This window comes from Pectinophora gossypiella, chromosome 24 (assembly GCF_024362695.1).
Source record: "Pectinophora gossypiella chromosome 24, ilPecGoss1.1, whole genome shotgun sequence".
Classification (NCBI taxonomy): Eukaryota; Metazoa; Arthropoda; class Insecta; order Lepidoptera; family Gelechiidae; genus Pectinophora; species Pectinophora gossypiella.
Genome location: NC_065427.1, coordinates 10,856,374 through 10,873,540, shown reverse-complemented (window position 1 = coordinate 10,873,540; position 17,167 = coordinate 10,856,374). Strand labels below are relative to the sequence as shown.

At 39.7% G+C, this 17,167-nt stretch overlaps 1 protein-coding gene across 4 annotated transcripts in view; it reads left to right on the top strand.

Moving 5' to 3' along the window:
- The first annotated feature begins 484 nt into the window (after nucleotides 1–484).
- Nucleotides 485–17,167, top strand: part of LOC126377758 (transcriptional activator protein Pur-beta-B) — a 51,239-nt gene continuing 34,556 nt past the window's right edge. For all 4 annotated transcript variants that reach the window (XM_050025585.1, XM_050025582.1, XM_050025584.1 and 1 more), the window contains exon 1: nucleotides 485–592. In XM_050025585.1, coding sequence (XP_049881542.1) covers nucleotides 550–592 — 43 coding nt within the window. In that variant the 5' untranslated portion in view covers nucleotides 485–549. The remainder of the gene's footprint in view (nucleotides 593–17,167) is intronic.

Here is a 17,167-nt window from a genome sequence, read left to right as displayed (position 1 = left end):
CCGTTTACCATTTTTACTTGCATTTTTACATTTATGACACAACTCACATGATAATCGCCAATGTAGTGAATGGCTGAATGCAAAGTAAATGCATTTTCTTTCTCACTCTTCACTACAGAATATGAAAGAGATGAGAACAAATTCGCGTGAAGTGAAGTGAGTTTATAAACATAGTACCAGTGCTGACAAAGGATGTCACAACCATAGTATATAAACGTCATGTTCAATTAGGTCTTTTATCGTACCAACATTACAATTTAAAAACGCATCTCATAATTTTATTAAATACATGTAAATACAAGCTACCTGTGATAAACTCAGCAATAAATAGTTTTTTGTTTTCTATATTTTAAGATTTCTTCAATATTTATTCTTAAATATATGATGAGTTGATATTTTTTGTGATTTTTTTCATATTTGTCAGCGATGTATAAAATTGTGATCATAAAAAACTTCAGTTTGATGGCTTCAAAACCATAGACAAGCCGAGTTGTCCGAGAGACTCCGAAAAGATCGGCGGACTGCCTGTAGAATTCGGTGTGGATTGAGATGTCGGATATCGGCAGCGGTGACGAGGGAATTTCTAGTCAGAGTACGTATTTATTTAGAGCCGTGTATCGTCCAGGAAGCTCCGGGTCGCGCGTCGCTTCCGTTCACCGTCGCGAACCGAATCCGTCGTCCGTTCTAACGTTCAAAAGTAAATATCTCATTGTTCCCGTTTCAAAATGGCGAATTCGGGTCTTGGAAGTGGTGCGCTGCAGCCGGAGCGGGCCCTGGGCCGGCGGGTGAGGCGGGCGCGCGGCCCGGGCCGGCGCCGCCGACGGCCGGCGAGGTTGACGACCTATCGATTTTTTTGTCTGCGACCTCTCGTCGGCCGACGGCGCCACCGCCAGCTGCTGCAGCCGCGTGCAGCACTCGGCGCCGCCCGCAGCAGCTACCACGGCCGCACCGACCCGACGGCCGCCTTAATCCAGTTACGTTTGACGGCCCGGTTACAGCTGCAGTTGTATACTGCAGTCGGTGCATTCGTGTGCAGTGCTTTCGCGGAGTGTGATCTGATTTAGTGACCTCTTTGTGTGGTGATCCTTTGTTCCCTGGGAGCGGTGAGCGGTCCGTGGTGGTCGGCGGGCGCTGGTCGGCGCAGCGTCGCTGTTGGCGGCGGTGAGACTGTGTTGCTATGCAGGGCCTGGCGCCGCGAAACAAAGAACTGGATCACATATGGTGACCTCATAACCGGCTGCGCCCCCAAACAATCGTGAAACCCACTAACAAGGTCAGAGCCTTTGTGTCAGTTTGTGAAAGCTGTGAAAACAGAAGTGGCACATCTGGAGAACAAAGAACTGGGAACTCATCTGAGATTCCAATAAGCATAAGTACAATTCAATTTTGCTAGTGCTTTAGATCTGTGTTGTATAATTCAGGTGATGATACCTTCAATTGCTTGCTTCCTCATAGCTTGATTGATATCAGAATGCATGACTGACTAACACCCATCTATTTGAGCATCAACAGTGACCTGTTCACATCTTGTGATGTAATCATATCACTGTCAAAATCAGCTGCTTTGATACCTCTGTGTACATGTTAATAAATCTTCTTTGCAACCTTACCCTGGAGAGAAAGCCAAAAAAATATATAAAATAGACCTTCTATTTTCAATTTCGCCACATACTACAATGTGATAAAAAACATTTCATACAAAAATATGAAGTGACTGCCACAGCCTAACAAGTGTTAACAAAATACTCTTTGTTCCAACTACTTTATAAACCTAAATTTTCATTGTCTAAATCTAGATATTTATATGAGTGTTACTGTTTAGTCTATTTAACCAGGCTGTTCACCTTTTATATACAATGTAGTGCAAAAGAAGTATCAACCATTATTAAATAAGCAAGCTTCAGCAAATATATGATAAGATAGATTCTTGAGCGAATATCATTATAGTGAAAGGTTGTATTGCTATCTCCTGAGTGCAAAACATACTAATAAGTTGTCAAAGAACAATATGCTGAAGTCCCAAGATACTGTAAGGTCTGGAGATGACAAAATATAAAAAAAAATCAATATAGTTATCGAACTTGTTGAAAGTCATTTTGCAATACTTATTATGGCTGAGGAGAATGTAAGATACATTAGAAAAGGTCATTGTGTAACAGGAGGAACATATTTAACACTAGGCACTTTTATCAATGAAATAATCATTTGTTTTCTTTAGTGTGGGTTGTGAGGTTATTGACCGACCTCATCAACCCTGGTGTCAGGATTATCGTTAATCTTATAATGTGTTTTCGTAATTTATTTATTCGCAATAAAAATGGTACAATTTGCAGTTGGCCAGCATTTAACATTTGGTCTAAATTTATATGTATTTAAATTATAACATGCAAATATTAAAAATAAATTTTCTTGCTTATGGTGTCTTTAACACGAGATTTAATTTATTATTTTCTGTCACAACACCATCTGGTCTGGACTCAATTCTGTAGTCACTTTTTATGACATTCCTAGAATGATAGACTGTAGATAGACTTATTCTGGATACCTGATCCATCTTTTTACTCCAGACCATAATCTTTTCATACCATTCTATTTTATTTAACAGTTTATTGTACACAGAACAGGATATAAAACAATTAGACTTACACAAGACAGACAAACGGTTCAGCTTATTTCGAGTAGAAATCTCTTCCAGCAGACCGGGAAAAGAGATAAAGTATAAACTTACCAATTTTGTTAGGAGCGGCTAGTATCAGTCTTTTTTTAAAAAAAACACTTTTTAATTAACTACGATAAAAACACTTTATTATAGAAAATACAAAGAATTATATGAAGCAATTCTCTGATTTCTGACGACTCTATTCGCGCGCGGTTTTAAGGGTCCAGATTGCATGCTCAAAGAATAATACATCACATTGATTAATGTCTTCTTCCTTCACACTAGACTTCTTTGTACATTAGAAAGAACAAAGAAACGATCCATTTGTCTTCTTTGTGTCCAACATACATACATAAACTCACGCCTATTTCCCACCAGGGTAAGCAGAGACTATGGAATTCCATTTGCTTCCATCTTGACACACTTCTCTTGCTTCCTCCACATCCATCAATCGTTTCATACACGCACGCCGGTTCAGAGTAAATCGTACTGAATCTTTGTATCCAAGGTACATATCAAATCCTTTGGGTATTGACTTGCTAATATAGTAAATGATTCCATAATTCAACAATATATAATAGACTCAATATGGCAATAGGCTTAACCCCATGTTACATGGAACTTAAACGTAGCTGGCGTGGTGTGGGTGTATGTACTATACTTTGGACTTACAGGTGCGATTTTATGTTCTGTTACCATAGTATTGTTAGGTCTGACCAAATTATCAATGTGGTTTTAAAATAAGTCACTGCAAATAATAATTTTGAAATGTTTCTCATAATGATGAAGGTTTAAAGAAGAATTTGCGTACGTACATGAAATCACGCCTATTTCCCACTGGGGTAGGCAGACACCACGGAATTACACTAACTACAATTCTGACACATTCGCTTCCTTCACATCAAATACTTCATGCATGCTCGCCGGTTTAGACTACTCTTGACCTGGCCATTCTTTAAAACAATTTGGAAGAATTGAAGCATGCCCTATACAGCATGTACATGTATAATACTAAAAAAGTATATATTTCTAGCGTCTGCTATGGGCTCAGTCGACAACCGACTTTTTAATTTGACAGTGTGGCCTCATTCTGACAGATTTGCATGTTACGATGTGCAATTCATATGTTAATAGTACAGCACAATTACGTTGTGTATCCTGCTCTTGTGTCCATTTGAATAACAGCTGCTTCAAGCAGATGTCCAGAATGTGATAGCCATGGAATTGTATTGACTATTGACTAGATGATTCGAAGGACTTGCCTTAGTGGTTTGGCGACATTGTTAACGGAAGTTATGGACAGATAACACAATAATATGTGATAGTTGGCAATATATGGGAACAAGGGGGAATTCCTTTCCTTTACTTTGAAAAAGAGAATTCATCATTTCAGATTTTTGCAGTTGATTTTTTCTTTACAAACACCTAAGTTAAGATGGCTAACGGCTGTGTAGCCGTCACCGCCACCTTTTGCCGTATTTCGATACCTGTAATTGTCTAATTTTTTTTAATCAAATACTACACGAAAAAGACTACACCCGGAGAATAAAAAACGTATAAAAATATTGTACTAATTAAAAATACTGCTTCCTTTTCTATGGTCACTTAAGTGAGTCTACTAAAATGACCATAACTGAATCCATCTCCAGTGTCCTATGATACGTAAGAAAAAAAAATGCATGTTTTATAGCAACGTGGCTTGTGCGCAAACGATGCATTGACAATGTCATAACTATTGTATAAGGTCAGTGAGGAGACCCAAACCCAACTATATTATACGTACCGAACTCGTAGAGCGCCTCTAATTGTTGAAGATAAATAACTAGGAGCAAACTGGTGTATAACATAGGACACTTGGCGTACCTACAAATACAAATATACTTTATTGCACCAAAATAAAAGGAAATATTTACAAAATACTCTTTTAAGTACATGGCAAATCGCTTAAAGCGATTTCTTCCAGACCATAAGGCTAGGAAACATGTAAAATTTCCTTTCCAACAAGCTGAGCAACACGGCGTAACAATTTGATCATTTTGAACAAGGGACTAAGACCATAGAATAAGGGATAATACTACGTATAGAACGGCAACTCTCCGCTCCCCACCAGCGGCTGAGCTACGCTTACCTCACCCCCCTCGAACACAATTTAGACTTGAATCGTATGTCGTCAGACGTCACACACACACAGATGCACGTGTACAATAACGTCAATGTGTGGTGTCTGTGTTGAAAAGATTACATTACGAACTGCTGGACATAATAAAACGAGTCTCTCCTAATCAGGTATTGACAATAGCATGCAAATAGGTAAAACACATGACATCAAGACATTCAACTGAAAAATGGGAACGAAATTGATAAAATATGTGTACAATCCTCTTGCGGTCCAAATTTCAACGGGTTTGGATGTTAAAAAGACATTAGGCCTTAAGACTATATACTTAGTCATTAAATGGGCAATGGGCTCATCACCTGTTTCATCAAAAGCTTTAAACTTGGTATCTGAAGTGGCTGCAAGTTGTCTTCTGACCACTTTTGGCTCTGCCCCCCGCATTATGGATTGTGGGTTTAAGTAAATACATCTCTAAATAGGTAATTTCAACACTAACATAAGGACAAGTTCCTCCACCATCTCGCTAAGTGCGATGTTATTTAGAGTTGAGGTCAAATAATGGACCAATCTTTATATAAAAAAGTGGCTGTGACATACAGACGGATGGACGGAGAGACAGACATGACGAATCCATAAGGGTTCCGTTTTTGCCATTTGGCTACGGAACCCTAAAAAAGTCTTATTCGCCTCCCGGGAGACCCCTTCCTCACGTCCCGAATGTCAAGTGTCCTGGGCAAAGGTTTCCCTCAGTCTCCCAATTCTCCCTTTAGAACTTCCTCCAGCTAGCGTAAAAAGAAAGCGTGTAATTGGGTATACTATGTCAAAGATAAATTATGAAATTCTGATTACAAAGTGACAGATCTAAAACCGACGAAAATCATTTTATTTTTTTCTATTTAAATTATTCATGAATCGAGAAAAACGTATCAATCACGTTTTTGTTTTGTCACAAATTGGTTTTTCACATAAATTCCATAGTAATTTCGTGTTTTGACGTTTAGTAAAAAGTAATTGATTTACTAGTTGGAAATTAGTCTGTTCATTGTGCACTCTTAGGTAGATAAAGCGACTCGAGTAATCTTCAAGGTAGGGCCTTAGTAAAATCATGATCAGAAGTTACGAAACAGACCACCTGCTCTGTTGGCATGACAGACAATCAATGTTATTGCATCATTGTGGGTATAAGCCCGAATTCTACCAACTTACTCATAAAATCGAACTTCTCTCTCGACCTATTTAGATTGCTATTAGGGTTTATACATTTCCGGCCTCCGTGGTCCAGTTGTTTGAGCGTTGGGCTCACGATCCGGAGGTTCCGGGTTCAAATCCCGGTGGGGACATATCACAAAAATCACTTTGTGATCCCTAGTTTGGTTGGACATTACAGGCTGATCACCTGATTGTCCGAAAGTAAGATGATCCGTCGGAAGGCACTTTAAGCCGTTGGTCCCTGCTACTATTTACCGATGTAAGTAAGTAGTCGTTACATGAGCCATATCAGGGGCCTTTGGCGGGTCAATAATAACCCTGACACCAGGGTTGATGGGGTTGGTAATCTACCTCACAACCCACACGATAGAAGAAGAAGAAGGGTTTATACACACACGATACATAAGACTGATTACTAATTTTTGGGTGCGGATTTTGTTTAGAGATTATACGCCCTCAAACCCCTATGTCTAGGTGGGAAAAGCCAAAAGTCGACAAGATAACTCGCAGACACTCTTGGCACTGCCGTTGTAAGATCATCTTAATTCATCTTGCCTAATATCTCCACTGGCAAGCAAAAGCATTCCCTTCTTTTTTTCTATAATGTGGCAGGTTTTGGACAGAATCTTCTACCATGAGGGCAGCAGCGGATCCAGCTTTTATTTTAGGGGGGGTTCACCAGGTCGCAGATAACCTATCTCCGTAGAGAATTAGATAAAATTGCAGTGGCCACTCATGACCCAACCTGTCGCCCGGGGAAATCATGGTCCCCATGACCCTCTGGATCCGCCCACGCATTAGGGGTTTCTTGCGCCGCTTCTTTTCAGCCATAACACGTTCCGAAGCGTTTAATGTTATATGAAATGAAGTTTGATTTTCAATATGTCTGATGATTCTACATTGGAAATATGTAATTGTTTTGACTTATTTGACGACATCACACATACAGACATGACAGATACGGTGTTCTTTATCGTCCTTGTTTTAGCAGCGGGATCCGATCCGAGAATTACATTATTTGCACACCATAAACATGAGGCGACTCCGCATTTTGCATTGCGAAATTTTGCGTTGCCATATTGCGCAATATTTCACAACTTGACCCTGACTTGGTTCAATTTGAAACTCACTAAATATTATCATCGCTTTGTCTAGAATACGTTATGGTTTATACGTGTAATTCCTATTGGGTTAAGCCGAGAATGTTAAAAGGGAAACTTGCAGACTAATCGAACCCTAATACTTTAGAAAGATATGATGAACCAGTGATGGTGTATAGGTAATATGCGCAATTAGCATACTTCTGTACTTTTTCTCTCGTGTTGATTGTGGGATCAATGACCAACCTCATCAACCCTGGTATGAAGATTACTATTGAGCCGCTGTAGGCCCCTGACATGCCTCGTGTGACGACTACATACTTACTTAGGTAATGAACATGGACCACTAGACTTTTGTACAATTGGATGATCACCCAGTAATGTCCTATTCAAACTAGTTATCAAAAAATGATTTTGGTGCTTTCCCCCGGGATTCGAACCCGGGACCCCCCCATCGTGAGCCTAACTCTCAACTACTGGACCACGGAGACACCTAGCACGCTAAAACTACTTCAGAAGTTGTTGTAAGTTTGCCTTTTATGCATCATTCATGTAATCTTAACTGTCCATGGCCTTTTCGTTATAAAAACTCGTGCTTAAACATTAGTATGCTATCCTTTTTTTTTGGCAAAGATCATAGTTTAGACGGACAAGCTGCCATTGCTAAATGTCCAAATAAGAATGCATGTCTTTGCCACATAAAATAAAATAGTTGTCCCATAAACTAACCATTGCAATATCACCAGCGGATCCGTTGTAGTCGCATAAGAACGTCGAAAAAGTCACGACCATAAATCAGTTTATCTGATAACATTATAATTTACCAAAAAATAGTAACCTTGTAACTCTACACACAAAGTATCAACGAATGGTGGAATAAAACTACCTATATGGCATTGCTAATGTAGAATACCTACAACAAAGTAAATTTTCCTAAAACGTAATGTTTTGTCGTCCTAAAATTCGCACAAAAGAAAGAAACGATCCAGCGTTTTAATTAAGTTACATTCGTAATATTCGATGAACAAAGAACCTATCTTTGAACTACCTGAAGCCAGCAGTAACAGCAAAACTCGCTTCAGCGCTTCTTTTACGTTTTCTATTCGACCTGTAAAAAAAGTTATACACCATAATTATAGACATAGACAGCTAGTGGCGCGGGCACAGCCGAGGTATAAAGAAACCGGTGTGTTGTTACTCTCAGGGGCGTCGCTAGCTGGTGTCGTCAGTCGCGTCTGGCCCAACGTCTGGCGCTCCAAGCGATTGGACTCTATTGCCATCTCGCCTGGCTACGTCACCTAACGAGCCATCGATGATACCACCAAATAGACACCAACTGCCTTAAAGAATGAAGCCCCGCGGCCGCTGCGCTACTGTCACAGGTGCTGCATAGAATTATTATGACTTGTCAATTAGTTTCCTTAAAATCTTCGTTAGCATTCGCTCTGTAATGACATTGTTAATGTTTGATTTTTCGCATAGGATCCACTCAATTAGCTGAGGTATGGGAAGAAGGACGTAGCGTCGTGATTGGTTCACCCAAGGTTCTAAACGTGTCGAAATGCCGACCAAATCAGATGTGGATTCAAGTTCAGGAGTCTAGATGTTGTATCGTCGATGTAACGAGCGAATTGCCCAAATTCGTATGGCCCTGGCTCGCTCGTATTGTATCGCCGTCTCTTTTCCATAACGTTTGACTAACGCGTGATGATGCGATTTTGTCTAGTGTCTTGAAAAAGTGAATGGCCGATACGTACTGGCTTTGTAGCAGAGTAGTCAAGTATAAAAGATATATTGTAGTTTTATGCTCAGGAAAATTGGGTGCGTGTTTTTTATTCTCAGGTTTCAGCACGAAACTCGGTTTTTATTATTGAATTACGGAGCATTTCCCGCCAGATAGCTATCATAAATTGAAAAGTATCGGTTCCGGTAAATTGGACGTTTCCGGAGCGTTGATTATTTTGTGCAATGAGTAGTTTGATAATGGACCTTTATACTGAAGTTTCTTTTTGTTCTCTAAAGTTTTACAACACTTGCTAACGAAATATTGTCACTTAATATCAGGAATCGCCGCTGATGGGTTAGGCTCGTCTAATTTTCATAAACGATATTTTTTTCCAATTTAAACCGAAACATATTCTGAAATTCCTACGTTTCTGTAAACCCGAATCGGAACAGCAGAGCCTGATTGAGTTATTGGAACCGTCCGAACCTCCAAAAAAGTTAAAAACGAAAAGCAGTTAGCGGCCATAGCCCGACTCGTTTAGGTATTTCTGTTTCACCATTGACTGGCTAGCCGCCGCCATGGCTCATTATGCGCGTTTCTCAAGAAAAAAAATGGCGGGTTTCACTTTTTTGCGCGTCTGGCTGATGTCTGAGCCAGTCTGCTGGTGTCGATGACCCGCCTTGACTTACATAATAAGTCTTAACACACACTGCTGCGGTACACCTTATTGAATTTGTATAAGTTTATATAAGGCTTTGCGTCACGCCAGCAACGGCCCTGGCGCCGCTCGGTTTCTCCACCAGAAGGTCACACGTCCGTTTTATGAGTCTACGCTTCGGCTTATCTGCCATCGCGCTGTGGGTTGGACTCGTCTGGTTTCCATCAAATCGCCCGTGTAATGAGCTTTTTCACGGCAGTTAAGGAGAGTTTTAGTTGTTTAGTGCTTTCGTAAGCAGACGGTCTAAGGCCGTACTGCTTTCATTTAAGCCTCGCTTAGTTTTAGGCATTGATAAAGGATTCTTTATCACATTGCTAACAATGTGTTATAGTTATTCGTGAAAATAAATTACTTAAAGACTTTTGATGCGAGTGTAAGTACAGTTGGAAGAGAAAAGCCTAGGCGATATATCGCGATCAGATCCAGGATGTTTTAAAGAAAGACCAGGTCAAGAGCACTCCAAACCAGCAAACATGCATGAAGTCTTTGAAAAGAGTGGAAGAAGCGAAATTGGTGTGGCAGGATCGTAGTAACAAGAATTCCGTGGTGCCTGCTCACCACAACGGGAAATAGGTGTGATTTGATGTATTCATGTATAAATTACTTGATTTTACTAGTTTCTGTATCAACTTTCCTTAGTATGTAACTATACATAACAGTTTTTGCGATAGTTTATACTCGGTTCGTACATAAATGATTGCAGTTTTAGTGTTAGCTTAGATATAACACAATACAAATATTGCACACAACATACAAGACAAGTTGTACACACATGGACGAAAGATCAGCAGCAATTTCTTCCAGGCAACCAGTGGCAAGAAAAACACTGCATTTCTTGCATATTGCGCAGTTGAAAAAATGGGCGGAGTCAAATCATATCCTAACGTGGAGACATCGAAATTATTATCTTTGTAACACGTCACTACAAAACGCAATAAAGATTATTATTATTATTACTCCAAATCTAGTACTCTAAAGGGTGAATATCAAAATGTGCCAACAGAGGATCCTTTTCCTGATCCTTGACCCTGATTACCAAGTCACAGGCCTGTGTGCTTAGTTTGGTTTATCAGAGTTCAACAATTAATTTGTACAACTTTGTTTCTTATAAATAAATAAATAAAATAAAAATAAAAATTTGGATCTTTTTCATGTCGGAACCCAATTTAATATGAAATTTCGCCACCAAACTTGAAATTTTGATATTCACCCTAAACCGGCGAGCATTAATAACAACATTAATAAAAATACAGACAAGTATAATATGACCAATTACTCTAGATATGCGGCGGTCCCTGCACTAAGCTCAGCTTGTATCGCAGGGGCCAGAGTACGATTTCCTATGTTAGGATTTACAAAATGGACACACGGACAGAATACAGAGCACTATGAAAATTTATAACTGCTTATTTCAAAAGACACAATAATGAAACATATTTAAAATTAACAAAAATAAAACTTCTAGGTATGGAGTTATATGTATGTGTGTGTGTGTGTGTGTGTGAGCATGCATGAAGTCTTTGATCAGCATCGTAGTGAGTGGAATTCCGTGGTGTCTGCCTCCCCCAACGGGAAATAAGCGTGTTCGTGTGTATGTGCGTAAACACCATTCGATCTTACCTGGCTTCTAGATACTTCTAATGCGAATGTAAAGTAGGTTTGCGGAATGTTTGCTTCTCATCCCGAGAATGTTGTCGTAAAAATCGATTACAGTATTACGTCGTAGCTAACAAGCAGTTTGCTATTTACTATAGGTTTGTATAACAAGCTAAGCTCACGGCTATATCCCAATGAGGAACATTCCAGACTACGTTTTCCAAAAAAAATATATACAGATGGCGCTGTTCAGATTGAACGTGATAATCACCTGTTCTCATTGCGCAGGTGCATAATTATTCAAAAAATATAATCTAATGGCAGAGGCATTATAAAAAAATATTGTTGCTTGATATTTGGATCTGATTATGTATAATGTTGATACCTGTATTGCTTCTGTTTATTTTGATCAGAATAATAATGGGTGGAGCTCGGTGGCGCAGCGGTAAAAGCGCTCGGTCTGCGATTATTGAAGTTAAGCAACTTTCGCAAAGGCCGGTCTTAGGATCGGTGACCACAAAAAAAAGTTTTCATCTCTGGCTCCTCCGTGCTTTAGAAGGCACGTTAAGCCGTTGGTCCCGGCTGCATTAGCAGTCGTTAATAAATTTTTCCTGCTTCCCATAAATATGGGTTTGCATTTGAACACCATCTCACCTGTATGTTGGTGACGATGTGGCTAAGATAGACTAATGAGAAACGGGTTTCTCACAGGATCCGCTTACCTAACCTGAAGATTTGACAGGTCCGGTTTTTTACAGAAGCGACTGCCTGCCTGACCTTCCAATCCGCGAAACCAGCCACATACACCTTTGGTCACTTACCTTCGAAACGCATTTCTAATTATAATAATGTATTGCAAAGCATTGTTTTTGGTTTTGGTAAATTGTAATGGGAAACCACTGCCATATTTTCCCCTAAAAAAGTAGCATGGAAATGCTGCATCGGCAAGAGCGTGGCTCTTAAATTGATGATGATGAAATTGTACGGTTCTTCGTATAATAGGGCGTACCTATGTTCAATGCAAATAAAGAATCTGAATCTGAATCACCAAGAGTGGCTGCAAGTTGTCTTATGTCCTGTCGTTGACCTAAGTTATGAGTGTTTTCATAACATATGGTTAATCCCATTTTAATATTATAAGTTTGCATTTTTTTTGATCCGAACTTCAGACGCTTTAAAGCGTAATGTCGAAATTCTTTCTGCATTTTTTCATCTGGTACCAGTTTCAGAGCAGTTTTTATGATGGTGACCTACACTCGGATTCTTCGAATACGAGATATTTTTAGTACAAGTCGTTTCGCATTTAGTACGCAGCCTTAAATCGAGAGCTTGTAAATTAGAGACATCATCGTTGGACATACATATTCAGTCCGGCAGATATTTTTAGAAAAGCTATTCAAGTCTCATCTTTTTATATCTTTGATAACTACCTCTGTGGTCCAGTGTTTGAGCGCTGGGTTCACGATCCGGAGGTCCCGGATTCCGTTCCCGGTGGGGACATATCACAAAAATTACTTTGTGGTCCCTAGTTTGCTTAGGACATTACCAAATTGTCCGAAAGTAAGATTATCCGTGCTTCGGAAGGCACGTTAAGCTGTTGGTTCCGCTTACTATTTACTGATGTATGTTAGTAGTCGTTACATGACCCATGTCAGGGGCCTTTGGCGGCTCAATAGTAACCCTGACACCAGAGTTGATGAGGTTAGTACTCCACCTAACAACCCACACAATATAAGATATCTTTGATGGCCTATTTAAAACTTAAATTTCTGGATCTCGCTTTTTTAAGTTTGTAGTTTGAATTCTTTACTGGGGTCAAATAAATAAGATAGTACGTTTTGCTTTTTATCCCGAGTATGTTGTAAAAGTAGAGAATCTATATACTGCATTCAATCTGCGTAATCGATGAGTTCATAACTTTCTTTTATTATATAAATAGGTTCGCGTTTGACCACAATCTCACCCGAGGGTATGTAAAGACGGGACCTAATATGGTACGTGGTTACCTAGTAAACGCTTATTCAAGTTTTGAGGAAGAATTAATAGGCAGGGAGAAAGCAGTGAGGCGTTTACTATGCAATCAGCAGCAGCGTACGCCAAGGCATGCATGGTAGAATTGCCCGAACCCCCTCTTCTTCTCCTGACATCATGCCGGAACACGAGCTTCGTCAATTGGTGGCAAGACTTTGTCTTGAGAGTGGTTACAACTTGTCACTACATACGCCGCCGTATCTTAGATCTTAGGACTCAAATGTATGACAAATTTGGGAGTTTAGTTTTTGAGACAGGATAATAATTTTCTTGGACACGTTAAGCCGTTGGTCCCGGCTGCATTAGCAGTCGTTAATAGCCACCAATCCGCACTGGGCCCGCGTGGTGGTTGAAGGCCCGATCTCCCTATCCATCCATAGGGAAGGCCCGTGCCCCAGCAGTGGGGACGTTAATGGGCTGATGATGATGAAGATTTTCTTGGATATTGTCATAATTTCTTCTTAGCATTTTAGTGATATTATTATATGCAGCAAGACTGAGTGTAAACCTTTTTGTCTCAGTTTTCCATTGTATCATTAAATCCCTTTCATAAAGTATAACACGCAGTGTGGTAACGTTTCGCACGATTGCTAATTCTCGTTTTAATCCCAGTTTTTTTTCCTTTAAACTCGTCCAGTTTCTACGCTGAAAATTTTTAACGTAAAACAGGTTTTCTAAAAGCTTTTTACTAACAAAGATACTTCATAAAATCTTGCTATATTTGTACGACCATTATAGACTGCGATACGGCTCACCTATCACGCTGGTCTAACAGAAAGCTGAGGTGTGGGTACTTATGTTGTCCTTGCTATATTTCTGTTATCATCAGCGACATAGTATTAACTGTTTCAATTTACGGAACACCAGTATAATGTCATTCAATCTTACGCTTTCTCAGGTTTGGTGTAAGGAATAGCTTTAGTATGTCTTATCTTTCTTCCTCAGGCCTTGTGCTATTTATATTTGGGGTCGAATCCTAATCGTCGTTAATCATTTCTGGGTCATCGTTGTCCATTTTAGTATGTGACATCCGTGCAATTTTCACTAACACTGGCTATCAACCATTATAGACTGCGATACGGCTGACCATTGCGTTGATAATAAAGCTTATGTTATGTTAATTCAGGATGATTTAAAGAAAGGTCAGGGGCCTAAATAAGCAATATTGCTATTTGACATTGGTTTGTATTGCGCACAAACTTTTATATGCGCGAATGTCAAATTGCAATATTGCTTTTTTTTAGATAAAATGGTTCGATGTAGTCTTGTGGTTTTTTGCTCTTTTTGTTTTTTTTTTATAAAATTTTGTCACGGCATTTATCGATTCTGACGATATAATTATGACATTTTGTCGGTTGGTGCTAAAATGTGAACCCAAATAAGTGATGTCGTTCTGTCAAAATACGAACAAAATGACGTGGCACGCATGTTAGGGAAAAAACAAACTTATCGATTTTAATAGTTATCGAATCGATGGATAATTTTATCACATTGCGCATATTAGCCCTGCTAGTCAAGCTTATGATGAAGACTTTGGTGAGAGTGGAAAACGTGAAAGAAGTGTGTCAGGATCGTAGTAATGGATTTCCGTGCTGTGTCTTTGGCTAATGGGAATCAGGTGTGCAACAGAGACATAGACAATTTTTGTTTGTATACAATGAACGCAAATAAATATAACACTCTAAATTGGAGACTTTGAACTTAGAAGTCCTAATCTGAGGTAGCAAAGGCAACCGTCCGCCCCCTCCACCCCGTCCCCCATCCCCCAGACAGTTTGCAGACACCCATTCATCGTGGCGGTCCCAGTGCGCACGTGCAAGCTCAAGGTCTTATCTGGACCCTAGGCGGCAGACAATACAGTCCTTTTGAGGTAGGACTGGTTTCGCCATTTTTGGGGGCAAAATTGATCCTTTGTTGTTTAATGTTTTGAATTGATAGTACAAGCGTGTTCGAGTGGGGGATTTGTCTAGCATAACGAATTATTAATCGTAAAACGTTACCTGTACTTAGTAGAATTGTAATGTAATGTTCAGTTGTAATGTGTCGGGGTTCGGGTTCGTTTTATAATTTAATATGGAAGCTTTTAAGTTTATTTTAAGTTATAACTGTCATTTTCTTATCCATCGAAAAGGAAAGGGACGGGTAATCGACAGGCATAAAACTTGCACAACACTCGTCAATTTTAGGCAGGAAAAAACCCTGGCAAAGTTTTATATTGGTCAATAATCCGACTGGACAAAATTAAATTAACAGCACACTTCAAACGGATTGCATATAAGCGAGATGCCTATTTTATTCCCCCGTCTTATTAAATCACTTCATATATTTAAATAATATTTACACTGATTAATTAAACTGTCAACTTCTCTGAGTTGATTTGTGGCTGTAGATCTTTATGGAGGCATCCTCACGACGTTTTCCTTAGCCGTCAGGTGCTACAAAAACCTATCATCATCATCAATTTAAGAGCCACGCTCTTGTCGGTGTAGCATTTTCCATTCCAGTCTATCAAAGGCCAATTCCTTGACTTCCCTATAAGACACGACTTTAACCTTTTCTTTAATCTGTTCTATGTAAGCTCTTCTTGTTCTTCCCCTTTCTCAATAATTCTCAGTATTTGTCTCTTTTCCCTTACTCTTACTAGGACTTCCTCATTTGTAACCCTCTCTGTCCAACTTATTATTTCCATCCTCTAACACCACATTTCAAAAGCCTGGAGTCTTGGAAAAAGACTCGGCTGTGTTAGTATTACACAAGTAAGGAGTCTTGGAAAAAGACTCGGCTGTGTTAGTATTACACAAGCAAGGAGTCTTGGAAAAAGACTCGGCTGTGTTAGTATTACACAAGTAAGGAGTCTTGGAAAAAGACTCGGCTGTGTTAGTATTACACAAGTAAGGAGTCTTGGAAAAAGACTCGGCTGTGTTAGTATTACACAAGTAAGGAGTCTTGGAAAAAGACTCGGCTGTGTTAGTATTACACAAGTAAGGAGTCTTGGAAAAAGACTCGGCTGTGTTAGTATTACACAAGCAAGGAGTCTTGGAAAAAGACTCGGCTGTGTTAGTATTACACAAGTAAGGAGTCTTGGAAAAAGACTCGGCTGTGTTAGTATTACACAAGTAAGGCGCATGTTCCGCGGCGCTCCACCGCGCGCCTGGCATGCGTACATAACGCGACTCGCTCACCTGTGACCACTGACACTACATCCATACCCAACTATAACAACGATAACTTTTCACATACTCATGAATAATTCCGAAGCTGACCCTCGGGAAGGGAAGGAGTTATTTACGCATAATAGTGTAAGTGATGGTCTTGTTTTTGTCTATTCGGATGATATGACGTAATTCCTAGTTGGGCAGAAAATAAAACATATATATCCACTGCTGGGTACAATCAGAGGGGTATGGAGCATACTCCATCACGCTGCTCCACAGTGAGTTAGTGGAGGTGTATTTTTACGACTAATAGCCACGGCTATACGCGCCCTCCGAAGCACGGAGTCATCTCTTCCGGACAATCAGCCTGCAATATCCTTATCAAACAAAGGCTAGTCTCACACAGAGATTTCGACATGTCCTCAACGAGAATCGAACCCGGACCTCCAGATTTTAAGTTGGGCAGAGCCACTTTTAATACGATGTCCTAAGTTGCAAAGGATTTTTGGGATTATAATCTTTTAAATAAGGTTTTATCAAATTAAAACGAAAAATGTCTGATCATTCGTTGGTAGAAAAACTGGACTATTTCAGATTAGATATTGACTATACGCGTCGATACGTGACGTAAGATTCCAGAAACATCTAGTTTGCAAAAAGACTATAAACCTAATCAACCAGCCTTTATTATTGGTATCTCTATTGTCAAAGACAAGAACGTGAATTCCCAATTAACCGATGCCCGGTCCCATTGCAAACGCGAGGTCAATGACCTACGGCACCCCTTTAGTATTGGTTCGCCCTTGACGAGCTAGACAGGCAAGGTTATATCTATCTGTCAAAAACGATAAGGGACA